Here is a 24,508-nt window from a genome sequence, read left to right on the forward strand (position 1 = left end):
AATATGACATTTCGGCAGTAGTGGCCACAATCCGGAGTGGCCGGAGGCCCCGGTGATGTTCCGATGGGGGGACATTTGCCGGACCGTAAGAGTTGGGGCAATATGGGTGTCAAACTTTATGATTTTGATACTGGACATGAAATTTGACATTTCGGCAGTAGTGGCCACAATCCGAAGTGGCCGGAAGCTCGCGGATGTTCCGATGGGGGGACATTTGCCGGACCGTAAGAGTTGGGGCAATATGGGTATCAAACTTTATGGTTTTTGATACTGGACATGAAATTTGACATTTCGGCAGTAGTGGCCACAATCCGGAGTGGCCAGAGGCCCCGCGGATGTTCCGATGGGGGGGGGGGGGGACATTTGCCGAATCGTAAGAGTTGGGGCAATATGGGTATCAAACTTTATGATTTTTGATACTGGACATAAAAAGTTGCATTGGGCATTATCTGAAGTTAAGCAGTTAAAATTAATTGCTTATTGAGCAGGAAGTCATAAATAGATAACTGCGATGCACATTTTTTGTGCTGCTGCGAAAATCTGTTTCTGGAAATTTAGAATAACTATCTCGTAATCAATTAGAGCCCTGTAAAGGGCAGTTTTAATGTCTGCTGTTCAAATTTCCTTTACTGCCGCCGATTGCTTGCAACAGCCTTGCGAAAACATTCCCGCATCTTGGTAACTTTCGAGTGGTGAAGGAAAATCAATTGATTTCACCTCGATTTCTATATCAGCTCCACTTGCAATTTCTGTCCCCTTAGTTTGATAGGACGTTAATTATAAGAGAATCATGGGGAAATTTGGACCGGACATTCTAATCGAAAATTTCAACAATCATCTTGCAAAGTTCTTTGTCATACTGGTCATGTGTAACATAACCACCTGCACCTTTTTTTCAAAAATGTTTTATTTTTTATTTGCTAAATCAAATTTATAACTCCAACACCTCTAACTAACGTAGAATTTCCCGAATATTCCGAATTCTTCGACAAAGTTGCTTTGATTGGTTAGTCTAACAACTCTCTACAAGACGAAAAAGGTTTGACTGCAGTTTCCACCACAACGTTGGTCATTTTTAACCCACTTACTGAAACTAACTTCACACATCGCAACGTAAAGTTGACCAGTTGCAGTTGACACCAAAACCGGCCAGTTGAAACAGGTCACTTCAAGGAAATAAGATTAACCGATATGTCCTCACAATTTCATTTGTTGGGCCAACAAAACTGGATAAAATCACAGACAAACATAGTTGACAAATATCAATAGTTCAAGATGAGAGACAAAATTTATTCCTGGTAAACTTACCAACTTTTAGAACTTTATTTAATCTTAAATTTTACTTTTATATTAATGTCATTATGCTTGTTTTTGATTGAAAAGCACCACCATGGTATGTACCACCGTCATCATCCGAACCATCATCAACAACATCAACACAGCAGGGTTTTTTGCCATGACCCCGGAAAGGGAGGCAAGTTGCGATACAAGATTTTCCAGCAGAGAAGCTTGCCTGAGTCTGTCGAGGGTGAAAAGTGGGTCACCACCAAGATGTGTGTGTGTATGCGGGTTCCCATCACCGGGTGCTAACAGTTCTTTTTGTGTGACATGCAACTGACACCACAACTGTGCACCAAGGACGGAACGGTGAAAAGTGGAAAGCACTTCCGGTGGTACTTCAATTATGCACTTTTTTCAAACTCTGTTGAAACTTGTCAAAAGCAAGCAAATGTTACTACGAGATTAGAGTATTTTTCGCAATATTGCTCAAAAGTGACGAAATTCTCGAACATTTTCCACAACGTCATCAGAACACGTGGATCATAACGACAGCCGCCACTCTCCAATGACGAGCGGAACGGTCGTCCCACCGAGTGGCCGGATATTTGCGTATGTTGGCTGGGTTGTGTCTGGTTGTGAAGTGTGCGCTAACAAGTTTTCCACGAACTTCCTGTGGCGTAGGTTCAAACGAAGTGCCACGTCCCAATTCCGGGAATGGATTCGACAGCCTGGCCGCTCTAAGGATGCTGGCAAGTATGAGTCCAGTCATGATGGATTCGATGAAAAAGCTCAACAGTGTTCAATTACATCACGCTTGAGTCTGAAACCTTCTCAGTGTGTGTGTGATTGGAAAACAGAACGACCAAAATCAAATCAGCAACAAGCCCAACATAGCCCTCTCCACCCTTACCAGGCACGATACGATGACGTCCGGATACCAGATAGGTGCAAGAATAAATTCGCCAAGTGACGTGTGAAGCCCAGCAGGTTGTACGATGCTGATAGCTGAAGTACCCAGCGGCTTCCGGTTTCTTAATGGAAAACTTGTTCTCAAGTGCTGCTTGTAAAGGAGTTTGCCACATTTGTGCTTTTGAGACGTGAAAAGGCCAGGGCTGGAGTGTCTAAAAATGGAAAACCAGGAAGCAGCTTTCGTTAGAGGATGACGGTTGTTGGTTGACTTGGGATTGGGTTGCAAGATTTTAAAGAATTATTTTGTTTATGAGAGCTGTGAAAGCAACAAACTGAAGTCCAAGTCGTTCAAATTTCTAGTAAAGCACCGAAAATTTGTTTTTTGTATTTTTTTAAATATAAAAAAATCGTTTTTTTATTCATTCTCACGGTGTATATTTCCGAGAACATTAAGATAAAAAAAATCGGCTAGTCTGATATTTGGCACCATGGAAGAAAGGCTCTTTCCCGACATTTTGCGGGGTCCGGCGAAATATTTTCTTCAGAAAAGCGATGAAAATCGATGGGTTCATGTTCATATTTATCAATTTTTTTTTATGAATATGCCTCAAGAGACTCTAAATAACATATTTGATCAATATTTGACCTCCAATAAAAAGTTTTCAAACCAAATTTCAAAGATTTCTACATTTCTTTGAAATAATCACAAAATCCAAGCCAGATACCACAAACGTAATACTCTAAGTTTAGCAGTGTTTTATGCTCACATTTGCGTGCGGCTGTATTTTCATGTCAAATTGAACAATGCAAAGATTTTTATTCGGTCGTATTCTGGTATCCGGCTTGGATTTGGGGTTATTTCAAAAAAATGTTGAAATCTCGGAAATTTGGTTTGGAAACTTTTTATTGGAGATCGAATATTGATCTAATTAGTTATTTAAAGTCTCTTAAGGAATATTCATAAGAAATTTGATAAATATGAACATAGTTTTAAAATCGCTGCCATTTCCCGTCAAAAAGCGTGAGATTTGTCATTTTATGGGAAATAACCTAGAAGGGTAATTTTTTTCATTTTAAAATAATGTGTTTTTTTCTAACTTTGCAGGGTTTTTTTTTAAGAACAAAGTGTAAACAAAGTTTGTATGTAGGGGAAATATACCGATTTTAATCACTCTAAGCCGTTCGAACAAATCTCATCACTTTTGCCGTTTCCCGCTATTAAATCAACATTTTCAGATGTATCAACAATGGAGAGTTGCTTGCTCGCTTTTATTTGAGCTATGTATTAGTTTGGAACCCGGGCAGACGGTAATAACTAAATTAATAATATTTCAATAACAAATCCTGTTAAAATAACAAAAATTGTTATTATTTTATCCTGAAGTGCAACTTCAAGAAGAAAAAATAATAACAGTTTCTGATAAAATAACAAAATTTGGTATTGAAGTGATATTATATTGAAAATTTTTAATAACACGCTAATAAGAGGAAATGTTATACATTTCAAAAACTCTCCTAATAACAAAATTTGTTATTTGTTCGGTATATTGACTTAGAAATAAAATTACCATAAATCGCACAAATGGAAAAGTTTCGAAGTGTCCATAACACAATCTGTTATTATTTTTTCTTTTGTTAAATATGTTTAGATCTTTGGGATAATTTTGTCTAATTTCGTCGGGGTCATTATTTTGGCCATGAAATGGGGTCCTTAAGCTAAAATTATTCTAAAAAGTTGAAATTTTGAAAGTTGATTTTTTTAATTATTTGATATACCCCCTAAGGGACTTTGTTAAAATTGGCTATAACTATGGGATAATTTTGACCAATTTCATCAGGGTCATTATTTTGGCCATGAAATGGGGTCCTTAAGCTAAAATTATTCTAAAAAGTTGAAATTTTGAAAGTTGATTTTTTTAATTATTTGATATACCCCCTAAGGGACTTTGCTAAAATTGGCTAGAACTATGAAATAATTTTGACCAATTTCATCGGGGTCATTTATTTCACCATGAAATGGGGTTTCAAGCTAAAATTAATCCGATAAAATTTACTTTTGAGAGTTTTTTTTTAATTTTTTTTTATTTCCTAACGGAATTGATTTATTTATTGAGAATTTTTGAAGTGTGAATAACAAAAACTGTTATTATTTTCACAGAGCCAGGAAGTCGGAGTTGACGTTGAAGTTCGAGCTGGAGTGAGACCTCGGAGACTGCATCGGATTCATCTAATTTTCAGCAACTTTTACTTGGAGTCGGAATCTGCGAAATCGGGTATTTTTGGAGAGCTGAAGTCGTCGTTGACGTCATATCCTGCATCCAGAGTCGGAGTTGTCTTCAAAGTATGGATTCAAAGTCGCTTGGAGGTACCCACCTCTGCAGTCCTGACTAGTACAGAGGAGTTATGGCAACTGCAGGTTTATTTGCAAATTACAAATAAACCAAAACAATAACTTTTTTTGTTATGGAGACATACCAGTTCAATAACATTTTTTGTTATTATGCTGCTCCACCTCTCCGCACAAAATAACAAATCTTGTTATTCCTTCATGATTCCTTCTGTGTTATTGGTTTGTTATTGCAATAACAACATAATAACAGTTTAAGTTATTCTTCGAACAAATCTTTGTTATTGATTTTTGTTATTTTAACAACTAATCCGATCATCCCAATAACATATTTCGATCTTCTCACAATATCAAAAACTGACCTTCCCAAGTTATTTCCGTCTGCTCGGGAACAGTCAAAAACACTTTATGAAAGATGTGATTCATGATCAAAGTGCTGATGGCCGATGACAGAAATAGGCTGAGAAAGGGTATAGTTCCCCTATTTTTCACGAGTTATCAGAATTTTACAAAAAAAAATGAGGATTGATTATTTCCACAATTTTTTACCAACTTTTCTTATTTTAACTCCTAAACCTCAATCGTGTGCTTTTGAAAGTATTTTTTCGAAAAGTTCAGGCAATTTAGCATAAAATTGACCCTTTGGACGATTGTTGTGGCTCGTACACTGCTCGTATGTGGGGATTTTTCTAAAATAAAATAAAAGCAAACCAGATATTGCCGCTCATCATAAAAATATGTTCCTTAGAAAAAAAAAATCGGATGCTAGCAATGCACGAGTCACAACAATCGTCCAAAAGGTCATTTTTATGCAAAATTGGCTGAACTTTCAAAAGCACACGATTGAGTTTAAGGTGTTAAAATTAGAAAAACTGGTAAAAAATGGTGAAAATCAACACTTTTCAAAAAAAAACTTTTTTGTGAAATTCTGATAACTCGTGAAAAATACATACAAACCCCAAATGTTTATGTATCAATTTTTTTGCCTTTGGCAGCTCTACAACTTTGTTCTTAAAAATAACGCTGCAAAGTTAGAAAAAAAACACATTGTTTTAAAAAGGAAAAATTTTGTTCTAAATGAAAAATTTACGCTTTGAAATTTCAGATATGAAAAGTTTTCGAAACTTTCCCATAAAATGTCAAATTTCACAATTTTGGATGGGAAATGGCAGTGATTTTAAAACTTTTTTTTACCCTTCTGGGTTATTTCAGATTTGAAAAGTTTTCGAAAATTTTCCATAAAATGTCAAATTTCACGATTTTTACGGGAAATGGCAGCGATCTTAAAACTATTTTTTATTATTTTTTTATGAATGGTTTCGCGCTACAAATCACTGAAAAACGTGTCTTAATAAAAATCCAGAAAAATGGTACCGCCCCACCGCCACGGGACATCGAAAAAGGGGCCTGCTGTGTGAGCTGGAGGAGAATGACCCAAATTGAATATGGAATCAAAATGTCAAAAAGCCAAATCGATCAGATAATCACTTCTCCAAATACAGATTTTCGAATAATTGCAGAAATATTCGAAAATCTGTATCTTTTGAATGAATTTTCTGATCAATTTGGTGTCTTGGACAAAATTGTAGGTACTGTTGAAAAATATTTAGAAAAAATAGGTACACGGAAAAAAATGCCGAACATTTACTTTTTTTTTCACAAAAACCCAATTTCTCAAAATACGTATTTTTTGATTTTCGAGATTTTTTTTACGTTTTAGGGAACAAAACCCTACAACTTTTGAGCCATAGAGAAGTATTGTCAAAAATTCTGCCGCCGAGTTGTGAGTTTTTGAAAAAATAGTGATTATTGGAAAAAATCGAAATTTCGCACAAAAAAATTTATTGACCTCATTTTTAAATATAAAATTTAATTTTCAATCGAAAAGCACTGTACAGATTTTTTTTACAAACATTCAAAAAAAGATCCGATCTATTCGGAAACAATATTTATTTATTTTTAAATCAAGACTAACATTTCAAAAGGGCCAATCTTACAATATTACACCCTTATGAAATATAAGTCTTAATCAAAAACATTTTGAAACATTGTTTTCGAAAAGATCGGAATATTTCACGAATGTTTCATTTTTTAATATTGAAAATCGGACCATTAGTTGCTGAGATATCGCCATTAGAAAATGGAGGGTTATTTTGGTGAGACTTAGAAAACTTCAATTTTCCTGTTTCTTTTTCTAAAGTCTGCTGTATCTCAGCAACCAAAGATCCAATCTTCAAAGTCTCTTAGACAATTTTATAGCAAATTTTCCAAACTTTAAAAAAAAAATATTCAGAAATGGTCACTCATGGCAACTATTTTTAAAAATCGAAAAATTGCTCATATTTCGAAGAAATCAAACTTAAGGTGGCTTTATCTTGAAAACGCAGCCCTATATAAAAAAATCTGTAAAATACTTTTCGATTGAAAATTAAATTTTACATTAAAAAATTAGGCCAAAAAATTTTTGTACGAAATATCGATTTTTTACAAAAATGATTTTTTTTTTCAGAAAATCATAACTTGGCGGCAGAATTTTGCCCATACTTCTCAATGGCTCAAAGTTGCGGGGTTTTGTCCTCTAAAACATATCAAAAAATCTCGAAAATTAAAAAAAAATATTTTGGGAATTGAGTTTTTGTGAAAAAAAAGTTAATAAAAAGTTGGCAACTTTTTTTCCCGTGTACCTATTTTTTCTGAATATCAACAATACCTACAACTTTGCCAGAAAATTCATTCAAAAGTTACCGATTTTCGAATATTTCTGTATGGACAGCTGCCAAAATTGTATGGAGACTTGTATGGGTGAACCAATGATACAAAATAGCTTCTTTGGTCATAGGTAAGGCCCCCACAAAGTTTTAGCCATATCAAAAAATACAAAAAATAAAAGGTCGAAATCGGCCGATTTCGTAGAGAGTTGCTCACAACGACTTCTTAAACCAGTTCAGCCACAAATAGAATTCCCAATTTGCAAAGGCTCTCCAATTGTTGCCCTCAAACTTCTCCCCATGATCACCTACTTTCGTCTCACCTTTCTGAACATGACAAAAAATTGGCTACACGGCTGTCAAGTGTTCCACATGTAGTGCCTACACGTGTAACCCCTAGTGGTCTAACAATCATGTAGGGCGTAACGTTTGAAAATGGTCTACAAGTTTTCAAAACATTTTGTTTAATTGTAAGAGCGATGTTATTTTAAAATAGAGTAAAAAAAATGAACCCTTTCACAATCTTACACTCGATTCGTAATCTTATAAAATCCAGAAAGTCAGCAAGGAAGTGTCTTGTTAGCTGTCACACCTATTCCAGCACCGGGGCTGTCAACCCTGGGCCACAATTTCGGCTGCTCCGGTGAAGGGACCACAATCAGAGCAGAGACGGAGGGGCCGGGTAAAATAAACAACAGAAAGCAAGCGAACACTTGATTGTTTCGTCTGAAACTCTGCTTGATGGACAGGTGTCCTGATTGCGACAGGTTAGCCAAATCCTTTACGGGTTTTTTTTTTGTTGTTGTGGTTGCGATTCTGGTTTTGACTTTGCTGATTTCGTCGTATTACCATGGAGAGTTCACAAGCGGAGCAGATGTCACAGAGGTTATGCGTAAAGGTTGGTTGTTTGACAGATTTTTGATTGAGATTTTGATTTTTTATTAAATTATAATTATTTTGCATTCTATGTTACTAGGAAAAACATGAAAAATTGGGAAATCAGATCCCTTACTAAAACTATTAACACGACATTTCTTTGATTTATGTGAACCATTGTTATAAGGTTTTATGATCAAAATCCATGATCATAAATCTAAGGTAAATTTGTCGATATCCAATCGATATGACAACCCGGGCAGACGGTAATAACAAAATTCATGCCATTTAAATAACAAATACTGTTAAAATAACAGAAAATGTTCTGGAATCTTCTTGAAAAAACCATTTTTGCATAAGAGTTTAATAACAGTTAATGTTATCATAACAAAATTTGTTATTGGTCTGATATTGGTTGAAAGCCAAAACAACTTTGGAATATCATTTTTTGTTATGGAAGAATACCTCTAACTGTTATTGAGATGATCGGATTAGTTGTTAAAATAACAAAAAATAATAACAAAGATTTGTTCGAAAAATAACTGAAAATGTTTTTAGTCTGTTATTCCAATAACAACCCAATAACAAAAAAATCATAACGACGAATAACAAATATTGTTATAAATAACATAAAATGTTATTGACCTAGTATTTTCAAACATCAAAAAAATTTATTCTCAAGTTATTTCCGTCTGCTCGGGAAGAGGAGTTGTAGAATAAAATCAAGTGCTTTTCGTCGATTTAGTTAGAATCTTTTTGATTAATTTAAACGATATAATTTTCAAGAAACTAAATACACTTAACGAACAATTTGCATTTTCCCCATCCACTCATCTGTTACGTGGTGTTGAAAATCGTCTCGTCGTCACACAGCAATAATTCAGCCAAATCCAAATTTCCTCTTACTCTTCCCTACTCCCCCTGTCCCATGGGAAGCGACAAGTGTCATCACATTTTGTGAGAGCACTCAGCTATAATCAATGACATCATCTCTCGTTCGTTTTGCGTCCCGGCAATTTTCTCGGCGCGCGCCCAGCACAGCAGCAGATCGCTTTCCCTTCCGGTTTTGGCATCCTGGCCCAGCCCGCTTCTCGGTTTCCCGTTTCATTTCCTGGCGGGGCGCCGGAAGTGACAACTAATGACATCATGGATACGAAGAGAGAAAGAGCGAGAAAAAGCAAGTGGTGTTGCAAGCACTGGGTGATGGTACCGTGAGTGGGCGTAAATGTAAAAACTCAATTTGAAATTGATTGAATAAGGATGATCAGAATCGACCTTTTGAAATATTTGCAAAAATGAAGTGATTTGATGGAAAAATCATCGAGTAAGTTTCTACAATTTCGCAAATCAACTTTTCTTTGTATTTTTTTATTTGGATGAAACTTTGTCTATGCACTCCAAATGCCAAAAGAAGTCATTTTGAATTTCTATAAACCAGACTTTGCACTATCACGCCCTATGACTCAGAAAATGTATTTTTTAGTTTCCTAAAACATATAAAAAATAGGGAAACTCTCCACCAACTAACACAGCAGTTGCCCCGACCCCTATTTGATTTGCGTGAAACTTTGTCCTATAGGGCATTTTTGTCCCTGATCACGAGCTCCGTTTTTTTCCGTGCACCTATTTTTCCGAAAAGTCTTAATCCAGGGTGACTACTCAAATTCCATTTTCAAATTCCCGACTTTTTCTCGACTTTTCTAGAAACTCAAATAATAAACATTATCAAAAGAACGATTTCAAACAAAAAAAATTTTTTTGAAAAAGACAATATAAACCATCGCCATTGACAATTTTCGTAAAAACATAAACTTCACAACTAACGCCAATGTTTTAATGTAAATCAAAGCACTTTAAATACATCTAGAGTTTTTTTTAATAGGTCCTTTAAACTATTGTGTATGATATGTTTATAGGACCTATTTAAAAAAAAAAGCTCTAGGCATGATAATCGTTATTATTCTTTCAAAGAGTTAAGAAAAATATAAAGGAATTCGTTTAAAAAAATGTTTTTTTCAAGCTACTTTTTTAATTTTGAACTTTTGAGATTTGATTTTTGAATCAAAATTTTTTGGACTTTTTTTTGCAATTTCAATATTTTTTCATGTTTTCAAACGTATTTTTTCCATTCATCCAGAACGAACAACGATTGGATTTTATTTTTTACTTAAAAGTTTTCCGATTACTGAAAATCAAGCTTTATCAATCAACAAAAAAAGTTGAAGGATTTACATTGCCAAACTCAAGTTGTTATATTTTTTCCGAGGATTCAGTCTATGTGACAAATGACAAAGAATCATAACTTTACGCTGTCCATAATTTGGCCATAATCGTTAAATTTGGGCTCTATTTTTGATATTAGTTTTTCATTAACTTTGTTGTTGTTTCAAGTTAGATGTTGACTCTTGTTTGATCTTGATTTGAAAATTAAAATCTGTGTCAAATGCATTCATTATTTATTAGTTTTTTAAATGTATGTTTATAAGACCCTTTCAAAAACAAAGCTATAGAAAAAGTCATCCTCAAATAGGTTAAAATAGTGAAAGGAATTTTAAATTTAAAAAAAGTCACTAAAGAGTGAATTTAATTTGAAAATTGTGCAAAATATTACAAAATTATTCAAGAGTTAATAAATATATTTTCAAACAAGTATGGTTAGGACTTTTCCCGAATTTTTGACAAAAAATCATAAATTTTCGGCTTTTCCCGATTTATGGCGGATTTTGACTGACCACCCTAAATATTATTAATCATAACCACTAGCGTGCAGAGATCCTAAATGAATGCGGGGCAACAATATAAGCGTTTTGAAAGTTTGCGTGGTTTATGGACACCCCCTGACCAATTTTAGAACAAATTTCTTAGAATTGTGGACAACTGCCCCGTATTGCCCCACCCTATGCACGCTAGTGATCAAAACCTACAACTTTTCGTCCATGAATAGGGGAAGGGGGGGAGGTGCAACTTTTGATCTTATTAAGTAACAGAATATTGTCTAAAAATGAATAAATACATTGTTCGCTCTACAGCATGGCATTGGCGTTCTCTATTGCTTGAAACGGTAAGGCAATCCAAACCTCTTTTTACACCTAAGCTCACCACTCACTACCCCTCCACCACCCCCCCCCCCCCCCCCCCACCTTAAGCTTGACAACACTGCCAAGTTTTGCTGGGCGTAAAGATAAATGCTCGTTTGGATACGTCAAACACACTTCGACCAGTCTCCCTAGGCGTCATCCACAAAGTACGTCACGCTTTAGGGGGGAGGGGGGGTTGTCGCAAGTGTGACAAAGTGTGACAAGGGGGAGAGGGGGGTACGTGAGACTGTGACGTCACGCTAGACTATTTCTTGAATACTGAAAATTCAGTTATAAAATATAGCTAAAAAAAAGTTTAATATTCGATAAACTTCACTCAGTTTTTGATAATAGATTTAATATGCCTAAATCATCAGATTTAAAAAAATATGGAGATTTCTGTCACTACAACATTAAAAACTTTCCCGATCAAACTCCGAATTTTAAAATAATACTTTTTATAAATCATGCTAAAACTGCACAAAACCAAGAAGGTGGGGGGGGGGGGGGGTTACGTCCAGCAAAAAGTGACGTACTTTTCGAGGGGGGTCAGAGCCAGCGTGACATACTTTATGGATGACGCCACTATTTAAGGGTCCCTAGTTCAGAACCCACATATTTTCCTTTGATGAGACCTCAGTGGTCCAGCTAAACTAGATTCACTTTTAATCTTTGCTTTACATGTCAGTACAGCTAGCTCAGTGGTAACATGTTGGTTCAATATTCAGAGGTATTGGGTTCTAATCCCTTTTTTGGCCCTGAGGCTTGAAAAGCTTGCAAAAATTGTTTAAACACTGTGGCCTGAAGAATACGTACACCGTCTACAGGTAGGAGGCATCCAACTGCCAATTATTGGAAGTATTCACTGCAATTAAGGTCAAAAACCCGATTTAATCCCACCTGGGGTGAGAAAGAGCCTTTCTTACTAAAGAATATAACAATGGAAGAACTTCTTTCAATTAATAACATCGACTTTGTTTATTTATAACGTCAGCTCAAAAGAAAGTCTTATGATGAAAGCAATGTATTATGATGATATTATGAGTATTGCGCAATTCTCACTAACTTGGACTTCGCACTAAATTACTGCTATCGATCGCACTATTGCGACTTGTCAAACTGGCTTGGAAAATTTTAATTTTCTCAAAAAAATGATCAAAGCGAGCCGATGTTACTCACCTCTCGATCGCAATTTTAAAGTGCGATTGTCAGTTTGGTGGAAACTGCGACTGGAAATGTAAATAAACAACTGCTGGTTGCCTAGTTTTTCGATTTATTGTTTTTCAAAAGTGCGAGAGAAAAGTGCGGGCCAAATCCAATTCACAGTGCAAGGATCAATATTATGAATAATATGATTTCCAAAAGAAATAAATAACGCAATTTTCACCAAAAGAATATTTTTAATCGTGTTTGTACGTTTCTAATCAAACAAGCGATTATGACAAACGCGATCATAGCAAGCTTCCCAACAACGCACACCGCGGTTTTGGTTTTCTAGTTTCGGTACGAGCCCTTTTGTGTGACTGTAGCTATTTTTGTGTGACTGAGATAGCTATTTTTAACAACCGCACCACTACACACTCAATCGCGAGAACCTTAGGAAGAAAGCCATTGGAGTCGCCAGCAATGAACACCTTGAAAACGAAATAAACGATGAAAAGCTTAGAAAGCTCCTATTATCCTATCCAATGAACCCTGTTAAATAAACTTACGAAATCACGAAAAAATGAAGTCTACATTTAGGCGATTTTAGGAGCGCACGAGAAACAAAATGATTGTAGCCGGATGAATGTCCTATGTCACAAAGGTTTTTGCATAAACATTGGAAAGTTATGCAAAAACGGACACAGCAAAAGAAACCGAAAAGCTACGATATCTTACATATTGAAGGAAACATCGGTAGACAAGCTACTACAAAATGAGTATAAGTCGAGCTACAAAATATATGCGCCAGCATTCTCGCGCCAGTATTCGAAGCTCAACTTGACAACTTGTCGACGAAGCGTCAAAAATCGATGCAGTGTGATTTTTTGACGATTTTTCCGAATCGACATATTTACGAAGATGGAAATGACTTCCTGCCTTAAAGTAAAACCTATACCTTTCTTTAGTAAGAAAGGCAAAAAATAAATCGTTCTAAAAATTGATCGGGATTGCCGATCGATGTCGAATTTGTTTCAGATGCTCACTCATGGTCTGTACTATGAATGTAGCAAGAAATTTCGAATAAAATCAGAAATGAAAAATGTTGGCAAAGGTCACCAAGTGGGCTTTTACCTTTTTTTAGGGATTTTTTTTTTCTTATGGTAGGTTAATAACACGGCTCTAACTAGAGAACCATATAATGAATCTGGATGAAAATTTGGGAGGTTGTAGGGCTCGAAAAATGCAATTTTTGAGATAAATAAAAGATATGAAAATGAAAAAAATTTACCATATTTTCATTTGAAAACTGTGTATTTTGTTGAAAAGTCTGGCCGCATCCGGAAACAGATGGATATTTCGAAATTTGCACGGCAACTCGCCCAGGTTCAGCACACTAGCTTTCATCTGCATTTAGAAGAATCTAAATCGGATATATGGGAGCTGAGAACGGCGCGACACAAAATTTTGCAAAATTTTACCACATACGAACATCACTCGACCTCCACGGAATTTATTTTCTCAAAATTCGAGGGTTGGAGATAGACGAGTTCTGTCAAGGTGAATCGATAGAGCGTCGAAAATCGATGCAGTGTGATTTTTTGACGATTTTTCCGATTAAAATTGATGCTGAATCGACATATTTACGAAGATGGAAATGACGTCCTGCCTTAAAGTAAAACCTATACCTTTCTTTAGTAAGAAAGGCAAAAGACTGTTGGTTTTCTTTTCATAAGAAATAACACTCATCTCGGTTCTGTCTTGATTTTAGTAGAATTAATTTGAGCTTTTTTGTGATTTTCTAGCCTTAAAAACAAGTTATAAGTTTAAGCTACTATTAATATTTTCTATTGATTTCCTACACGGAGAAAAATTACATGGAGAAAAATGGTGAACAAACGTGCATGAAATTCGAAACCACGAACAAAGTTTTAAAATTTCATTGTATGTTTTTTTTTAACCGTGCCATGGACAACAACAACAACTTTGCTCGGAGTTCCAAATTTCATGAACGCTTGTTTAAGCTTCTGAGAACTGATTTTTCTCCGTGTATACAGATCTGAACGTTTCAAACACGCTAGAAAATCTGATTGGTTTTTTTTACTTTCTGTTATGTTTATATTCTCAATTTCAATTTGGTTTTATTTGTGAATATCCAAGTTACAATGAGTTCATTTAGGTACATAACAGAGTTTTCGTGTTCCTTTCAGCTGTGTTTTACATCGTAATTCAATAGAAAACACTATAACTTATAACTATGGAATAGACAAGAGTAAGACAAAGTTTTCAAAAAACTTACAGAAACTTATGTTTAGATTATAACTTGATAATGGGACTTATTTGAATTGCACTGTTTTGGCTTTCAAAAGCTAAAATATTCCAAATTTTTGCAATCTAAAAAATAAATAGTAAAATTCAATTACAAATCCTCCACTAACTACAATCACTACATCACCTCCCCAGCTTTAAACTGGTCCACCAATGTCCAACATTCAAAAAAAAAAATCGCAAACCTACCGCCGACTTGACGTTCCGCTTCGTCGACAGCTTCCGGTGGAAAATTTTGGCCGGTTCGGTTTCGTTCTCACTCTCGGATGACTCGTCCCCGGTCCGGGGGCTTCCCGGTGCCGCCGCCACTCCTTCCGCCATCCCCTCCCACCTAGTAGGTACTACTACTAATTACGGTTGTGCAGCAGCTGCTGCTGCTGGCTGATTCTGCCGGAACGAGGTCAGTTATCTCGTTTGTGGCGTTCCCCTTGACGCACTTTCTCACGCTCTCCTGATGCTGCTGCTGTTGATGTTGCTTTTGTTGTTAGGCCAGATGATAAGACACACGCATGATCTCACGCACACTCTGACGTGTTCCAATGGGGGGGAGGAGGCCATTTCTTGGGCATTGCACCGGGCTGGGGTCGTTATGTCGGATTGCAGGAGGACATTCTGGTTTCGTTTTGCTGAACACACGCGAGATTTTCGCACGCTATTTACTGTACTAATGCTATAATTTGATTTTTTAAGCCCTCGCGAGACACTTACACTACAGTAGACTAGAGCGTTGTAAATTGAGTAATAACTCACACTAGACCAACAACAACAGAAAAAATAAATCGGTACCACGAGACCCCCTAGCTAAGGTGTGTTTGTAATGTTTTGCTCCTAAATCTAAATTCGCGACGACGACGACGACGACGACTACGACTATAAGAAGACAATGCAATGAATACAATGAAGTTTACGCTGTCCGACGCGGTTCCATTGTTCTCTTCTTCGGCCCGCCTTTGTTCTAGGCCGAGCTCCGGAATCTGTAAACAACCCGTCGCGACCTCACACCAACACAGCCTTGCGACTTCTTTTTGGAAGATTTTTCACAGATCTTTGCAGATTCCCACCTGCTGCTCGAGACTTCTTCCAGGGATTCCAGGTTTTCTTCCGCACAGAAACTTACTAACCCAGTTCTCTCAAGCCATCTCACGCTCACACACACAGTCGGAATTTCGGAAGTTCGCGCGGGGAAGCACTGCAAAAAAAAAGCCTTTACCCGGAAAATTCACTCTTTTCGCTTCCCTTCGGAGCAACCTCCGGCAACGGATTCCCGAAAGATCTTCCTGCGAAGTCCTTGTCCAGCACCTACTGGTCGGTCGGTCCACTCCGCGGTACAGCTCCTCCTAGGGCTACTATTACTACTACACTACACACAACACACCCGCGGTCCGTCGTCGGTGGCCGCCGCGCGAAGTCCGTGTCGGTACGGCGGAAAATTGCTTTCCTTTTGCTTGCTTGCTTGCTGTGGATGGTTGGAAAAGCTTGGAAAAGCTGCTGCTGCTGCTGCTTTCACCACTACCAACACAGTCTCCTCCTTCCTGAGACGGGCAGAGCATCGCTCTCTCTCTCTGCTGTTGGCTGGCGCCTAATGTACGTCGGTGGAGTGCTCTCTGAGTGCAAATAAATGAAAAAAATCAAAATACAGGCCATATTTACATTTTTAATAAAGCAAGTTTAGTTAAGCATTTCAAAAGTTATGCTAAAAAAAATAATTTGATAACATTTTTAAAGATTGTAAAAAGAGTGGTGTTTTTAAGCGAACTCGTCTTCTTATGCATTTTTAGAAAGGAATTGAAGAGACCTTTCCAACGTGTCCAAAAGATTGATGATCTGACAAACCTATCACGATTCACGTGATTGGAAGCGTAATAAAAAACCAACTTAATCCACCTATGTGGTTGGTGCCTTCCTCACTCTTATCCAACAATAGGTGATATGTGATATGATGGGTTTGCACACAAATTTCGTCTAATTTCGTTAAGTTCCGGAATTAAAAAAACGCACATATCACTCAAGGGCTCATAAGTGGTATCATAAGTGGTCATAGCTTGAGACAGGGTTGCCAAATCTTCAATGTTTTGGACTCGTTGGAAAGGTCTTTCGATTACCTTACCAACGATGGGTCGGATGATGGATCCGGACATTGTTTACATACATTTAAGTGAGATCCGGCTACAAAAAAAGTACATAAATATCACTTAAGTGGTCAGAACTCGAGACAGGGTTGCCAGATCTTCAATGTTTTAGATTCGTTGGAAAGATCTTCCAATTACCTAACTAACGATGTATAACATGATGATGTTTGGTTTAGTTTACTGCCATTTATTCAACTTCCGAAAATATGCGAAAACACATTTTTATGCATAACTTTTAAACTACTTATCGAAACTTCAAACAATTCAATAGCACCGTATGGGACCCTAAACCAAGTCGAATGCGACTGGTTTGGTCAAAATCGGTTCAGCCAGTGCTGAGAAAACTGAGTGACATTATTGGTCACATACCCACACACATACACACACACATACACACAGACATTTGTTCAGTTTTCGATTCTGAGTCGATATGTATACATCAAGGTGGGTTTTCGAGCTTTAAATAAAAAGTTCAATTTTAGAGCATGATTTTAGCCTTACCTCAGTGAGGAAGGCAAAAAACCTTTCAACAATTCCAAAAGATTGAAGATCGTAAAACACTATCAAAAGTTATTATCACTTATGTATTTATTAATTGTACACTTTTTTGAAGCAGGATCAAACATGATTAGATACAAATGATGTTTGGATGAAATCTCGCATACTTTTTCAAAAGGTCCTTAGTACATAGGAAACCCATGGCGCTTTGGATGTTTTGATGAAGTTCTAGTCTATTCAATATTTTATCTGTAGAAAATCAAACCTTAAAAATGATTGTATCCCTTTCAAAAGGATACCCTAAACAGATTATTTCAAATTTCGCAAAATTGCACCACCAAATTGCTAACTTTCTTCACTCACGAAAGAGAGAGGAGGCGAAACACGCAAAAGAAAATCGCTCCCATTCAATCAGTTGATGATTTTTTGTGAATCTCATTGCACAGTGGTCCAGATCGCAAAATTAAGTGGAAAACGGATTTTCCGAAAAATTGTGAAGTTTTGGAGCTTTGGTGTCTTCAGAAGAGTTGTTGCAAATGGAAAGGGACAACTTTTGGTTTGGTTGAAAATTAGGGTGGTTCACTATTAGGGTGATTTTGAAAATCTAACTTTTCAGGAATATTTTTTGGATTTTTTTGTCTTCTAGAAAGTTGTTGAGCTTGCCAATCCAAGCAACTTTGTCGAAGACACTAAAATTTTATCTCGTAATCTACGCCTTCTACGACCAAATTAATTGAAAGCCTCTAAGTAAACCTTCAAAAATCAGTTTTTTGAATGTGGCAATTCAGGGTTGAGTTTTAGAGAAAAGTGATGTTCGGGGCACTTTTAGAGCTTAAAAAAAAACAATTTTATTTTTTGACAGGTCAATTTGGACTTAAGGGTCAAAAGTTACAGCCATTTTAAGGTAAAAAAGATGCAAATTTAAAACTTAAATATCTCGAAAAGGCGCAAGCCAAATTTTAAGCACTAGGTTGCATTTGAAAGAGGAGATCCAGCACTACTAACGCTGAAAAAATCCCAGGGGTGTTTTTCTTTAAACTCGAGATATCTTCATTTGAAAAAGGCTTATTTTCAAGGAAAAACGTTATGGGACCACCCTAACGAAATTCAAAAATTGTCCAAATATATGTTTTTCCATGTAATTTTGCCCGCTGAATCTGAATCTGCCCTCAGAATTGACCCAAAGTGTCGCAAAATCGATTTTTGGTCATATTTTGTGTTCAAATGATAATTTCACATGGAAACCCTTTTTCTAATGAAGATATCTCGAGTTTAAAGAAAAACACCCCTGGGATTTTTTCAGCGTTAGTAGTGCTGGATCTCCTTTTTCAAATGCAACCTAGTGCTTAAAATTTGGCTTGCGCCTTTTCGAGATATTTAAGTTTTAAATTTGCATCTTTTTTACCTTAAAATGGCTGTAACTTTTGACCCTTAAGTCCAAATTGACCTGTCAAAAAATAAAATTGTTTTTTTTAAAGCTCTTAAAGTGTCCCAAACATCACTTTTCTCTAAAACATAACCCTGAATTGCCACATTCAAAAAAACTGATTTTTGAAGGTTTACTTAGATGCTTTCCATTAATTTAGTCGTAGAAGGCGTAGATTACGAGATAAAATTTTAGTGTCTTCGACAAAGTTGCTTGGATTGGCAAGCTCAACAACTTTCTAGAAGACAAAAAAAATCCCAAAAATATTCCTGAAAAGTTAGATTTTCAAAATCACCCTAATAGTGAACCACCCTAATTTTCAACAAAACCAAAAGTTGCCCCTTTCCATTTGCAACAACTCTTCTGAAGACACCAAAGCTCCAAAACTTCACAATTTTTCGGAAAATCCATTTCCACTTAATTTTGCGATCTGGACCACTGTGCATTGTGAGCACCACTAAAATCAATGATTTTGTTTTGTTTACAAATATTGTACATCTCCGAAAAAATACAGGTCATTTTTCGACGGGTGACGTTACACTTGCAAGTGTAGTAGTGAAATCTATGTTCCGCTGAAAAATCCAGGTGATGATTTTTCAGTTTCTTTTTACCAATCTTTCGTGCGTGAGAGAGAAGTGCTTTCTTCCCTTTCGATTTTTTTCCTTGAAGAGCGTCAAATGATTTTATTTTCATGAAGATTCTTCCACTTTTCAAACGCAGTCGAGATTTTTTTTTTTTAAAACAGTTCCTAAAAATAATAATAACGTAAAAACGGTGCTTTTTATCAAAAAACTTGTAAATTTTTGACATTTTCTTCAAATTTGATTTTGTGTGTGCAATTCTCTATAAAATCGGCCGATTTCTAAAAAAAATAATGTATTTTTTTATTTGGCCTAAACTTTGTGGGGGCCTTCCATATCATTGATTCACCCATACAAGTCTCCATACAATTTTAACAGCTGTCCATACAAAAATGGTACAAAAATATTCAAACAGCTGTAACTTTTGAGTGAATTTTCTGATCAATTTGGTTGTCTCAGCAACCAGAGACCCAATCTTCAATGTCTCTTAGACAATTTTATAGCAATTTTCTGAACTTTTCAAGCAAAATATTTTTAGAAAAAGTCACTCATGGTCACTATTTTTGAAAATCGAAAAACTGCAAATATTTCACTAAATTCATACTAAGTTTGAGCCAAATAAAAAATACAAATAAAATTCATTTCCGGTTTTGGTAGAGATTTGCTCATGTACGAATTAGTTGTGTAATTTTTTTTTTGCAATATTTCAGATTATTTCTCATAACTCACTTTTCTTTATTAAAATAAGCCTTGGTACCAGATTAACCTAACGTCCCTTAAAACATATCTAAAAGTTTGGTAGATTTTTATTTTCATTGCTCCGAGTTTTTTTGTCTGATAGATCCTAAATCATAAACTACATCTTTGCCCAACACACCAAATTGATCAGAAAATTTCTTCTCAAAATACAGATCATCGAATATTCACAAGCCTATTTTGTATGACAAGACTGCAATATTATTTGGAGACTTTTGGGGGAACGCATTCAAAAAATTTCAATCAAATTAAAACATAGCTCATTTTTTCCGAAATTATAGAGAATTACGCAACTGAGAAAAAAAAAACAATCTTACAAAAATATATGACATAAATTTCAGAAGTTAATCTAAATGTGAGTGTAGCTTTAGAAAAGCTTTTTAAATAAAGCTATTCTCTTTTTCATATTCGTTTTTAAATTTATACCACAATAGAGAAAAACAGAAAAGCCGTGTTAACTATATCGTTGATTTGTTTAGTAGTTTATTTTTGAACATTAAATTTCATACCAGAAAATGATGCCGTTTCAATCCCGAAACTCAAATCGGTCAAAATGTTACGCTACCAACGTGTAGTCCTGCAAAGGAGAGCAGCAAAGTGTGTGCGGAAATGGCACCAACACAGAGATGCCAAGGCCTGTGATGGTAGTCTGGGTGGAAGACGCAAACGTGGTGTGTGAAGGGGGGGATTTGAGGGTGGGGGTGTGAGAATTCTTTAGTAGCAGCAACAGATTGAGGTTCTCTGTTTGGAAAGGGACAGTGTAAGGAAATTATTTTTGGTGGACATTTTTTGAGTATTTCTCTAGATGTTTATTACAAATTTCTGAACGAGGGACTCTACGTTTTAGGGAAAAGTAGTTCGATTCATATTTTTGATCAAAATATTTTAGTTTTAAAAATTTGCCATTGTTTCAAAATTTAAAGGACTTAAGTGTTTTAAATGACTTAAAATATCATAAAAAAAAGTTATAATGTGCGAAAATGATTGAGAACAACAAGAAAACATAAATTGAATTTGATTTTTCTATTTATTTTATTTTAAGGAGGGCACAACGTTAAGAATTTTAACCATTTTCTCACTGTGCCACCCCTAACACAGCTCGAGAGCAAAGCTACGTTCCTGCTTTGACCACCATCACTACATACAACAGGCGCACGCACGCACGACACAACAACAACGCTTTTCACCCTCTATTTCACGGCGGGTGGTGCACACTCACACTCATACAACCTCTCTCTCTCTCTCTCGCGCACTCTGCTGGTGGTCGTTTGCTTGTACTGCTAAAAAGGATATTCGTGTACTGAACTTACCACAGCGGGAGTCCCTCACACTCTCTCTTCTCTTCTGTTTTCCTCTTTTGCTCTCTTTTTATTTGTTTACTGCTGATTTGTCCGGTTTAAAATTTCCTTGAAGTGTTAAAGTTTGTTGTCAAAATTTTGAGTATCTTCTTTAAATTACGTTTATTTCTAATCTTGGTAATTTTCTTTTGGCTTTTCAAATCAATTTTATTAAATTAAAAGTTCCTTTATTTCACATTGCCCGAGCCATAAACCTCACACTTATTATTCGTGTTATTAAATTTTGCGAAAAAAAATAGGCCACGCTTACGGTTTTACCCTACTCACCTGGCTAAAACAAGGCAGCAGCAACAGAGCGGGCAGAAATAGACGTAGAAAATCGCTTTCCTCATACGAGGGAAGCTTTTACCACACCTCCCGAGGGGGTCCGTCAGAGGAGCCGTTGGTGTGGCTAGGGTGAAGGACACTTGTTTCTGCTGTTTTTTATTCAATATTGAAACAAAAAATAAATATTTTTTATAAAAATTAATAATTGTTTATTTTGTGTTTAATTTTAAGTTTAGTTTAAGTTTTATTTTCAGTTTTTGTCAGCCCCCCCCCCCTTTCCCCCTTCAAAGTTGGCCCATTAAACTTCAAAATTTCAATGGAAATTTAAGTGCAGTTGATGTGGGTTGATTTACAAATCCTTTGAATTTTTGAAAATTTTCGATATATAGTAACGCAAAATAAAATTCCGCTAAAATTTTTGTTTTCGTCAAATCTTACATTCTTGAAGGATAATTCAATTCAATTCATTTTATTTACCGAAATAACAATTTTACAACTTGTGTGAATGGCGGGTAAATAAAGATTTGGTGTTCCTTGCAACTATTTCCTTTTCACTAACCGCAATTTTGAAGGATAATGATTGCAAATCAACTGAACTAGTGTAAAATGCATTTTTAAACACTTTTTGCATTAAAATGTTTAGAATATAGCTTGTTATTAAAATTATTTTATTTATTTATTTTTTATCCACACAAAAATTGTACGTAAATATTCTAAAATCTGTATCTTTTGAAGGAATTTGAAGGAATTTTCTGATCGATTCTGTTTTTTTTTGCCGATTTTAATTAACTTTTTTTCACAAACATTCATTTATAAAATATATTTTTTAGCAATTCTCACAAGTGCACTTAAAAATACCCAAAACCTATTTTTAAAATTCTACTTTTCACACTAAAAATTGGGTTGCACTAAATGACCATTATTGAAAATCAGCACAAACTTTTTAGGCAGTGTTGCCCATCTTTCGAAAAAATCATGATTTTTGGAAATATGGTTTAAAATAGGAAAAGAAATATTCTGACTTCATTTTAGACGTTAATTTTGATTTGCAATCGAAAATTACTTTGCATGAATTTCAATATTATGCATCATTTTCGAGTTTACCCACCTAATTTTTTTTTGTCGGTAGCGTTACTTTTTTACTTGTAAAAGTCAGACCAAGCTTGATCATCTCTGCAAATAGATTTTTCGAAAAGATTAGACAATTTGCTATACATTTGCTTCAAAGTTATTGATATTGAATATTGGACCAATGGTTACTGAGATACTGCCTCGGAAAAAACACATCGCCAAAATAACGTTTAATTTTTATGTTTACTTTATTTATTTATTTTATTTAGTCAAAATACAAAAAATATCCACAGACTGAATTTTATCTAAACCCTTAATTCTATTTTCTAAGCTGAGCTTGGACATTCCGTTGGTAAAATTTAAAAAAAAAGCTTCTTGCACCATTTTTTTCTAAAAAAAACTGTGGAAAAATACTATACCTACAATAATGTCAATAATTAAATAATTCATTAAACTGTGTTGTGCAAGCTCTAAGAATGTATATTGAGCAATTCCATCTCTCTCCGATTCCAATGAAACTTTGTAGACATGTTTTCCTAGGCCTATATAAGCCATTTTTGTGTATATGAGGCCAATTGTACTCAAAAATGATATTTGAGAAGGGCGTAAGTTATTCAGATATTTCTGTATTCTGTTATTTAAAAATGACTGTATCTCGAAGGCGTTGCATCGTACCAAAAAGTGGTCAATGACTGTCAAAGGTAAATTTATGGGAAATTGGACGAGTTTTCCGGTAAAAATATTTTCGAGACTGAAAATCAAGTCTGTCATATAGAAAATGCCAAAGACCACCAAAAAAGCTATTTTTTCAACATTTTTATTTTTAAAGCCACTGTATCTTCGCAAGGATTGGACTTACGACAATGGTCAATATGGACACTTTTATGTAAAATTGTCTGAAGAATCGATTCCCACCATCGGTTTTTGAAAATTTTGACGTTTAGACCTATTTTCAAAAAAAAAAACAGTTTTAGTAAATGATTTTTGTATTTTTTTAGGAGAGACATACCATCCTGCATTTTTCGTGAGTCTTTTTGTCACATTTTAGGCTATTTCCTCAAAAATTTTGAACGAAAAAAAATCGTGACATCACCTTAAAATTTAACTTTTAAACATAAAAATTGAAAAATCTCATAGAAATGGCGTGTATTTTTCTTTCAGTGATTTTTTTTCAGAAAGCCCGTCCAAATTCCTACAAGTTTGTCTTTGACCACTTTTTGGTACGATGCAACGCCTTCGAGACACAGTCATTTTTAAATTACAGAATACAGAAATATCTAAATAACTTACGCCCTTCTAAAATATCATTTTCGAGTACAATTGGCTCCATATACACAAAAATGGCTTATATAGGCCTAGGATAACATGTCTACAAAGTTTCATTAAAATCGGAGAGGGTCGGGTACAAAAGTACCAGAAAAAATCCTGATTTGAGCTGGAATTGCTCTATTATGAAAATAACAAATTCGATTCGCTGCTAAAGGCTTGACCGAAATTATGAAATTATTTAAAGGATCTTCAATCTTGAAATAACAAGGCCAATTTTATCTCAAAAATTGATTCCATTTAATTTGAAAAAAATATATATATCAAATTGAAAAAAAATACCCCCAAGTTCAATTATTTGGATAAATTAAAAATATCACAAGACGATAGTCATGTTAAATGTTCGCAATAATTTGAAATTATGTATATAATCATTTTTATTTTGTAATATATCCTTAAAATGCATAGTAGCACTACATGAGAAATT

At 35.3% G+C, this 24,508-nt stretch overlaps 1 protein-coding gene across 1 annotated transcript in view; it reads right to left on the reverse strand.

Annotated features, from left to right (window-relative positions):
* The window catches only part of LOC128092338 (diacylglycerol kinase eta-like), a 30,188-nt gene extending 13,961 nt beyond the window's left edge, over positions 1–16,227 (reverse strand). Inside the window, exon 1 of the mRNA XM_052705978.1 lies at positions 14,859–16,227. Within this exon, the coding sequence (XP_052561938.1) occupies positions 14,859–14,990 (132 nt within the window). The 5' untranslated portion in view covers positions 14,991–16,227. The remainder of the gene's footprint in view (positions 1–14,858) is intronic.
* Between the last annotated feature and the right edge of the window lie 8,281 nt (positions 16,228–24,508).

The sequence above is a fragment of the Culex pipiens genome, chromosome 1 (genome assembly GCF_016801865.2).
Source record: "Culex pipiens pallens isolate TS chromosome 1, TS_CPP_V2, whole genome shotgun sequence".
NCBI lineage: Eukaryota > Metazoa > Arthropoda > Insecta > Diptera > Culicidae > Culex > Culex pipiens.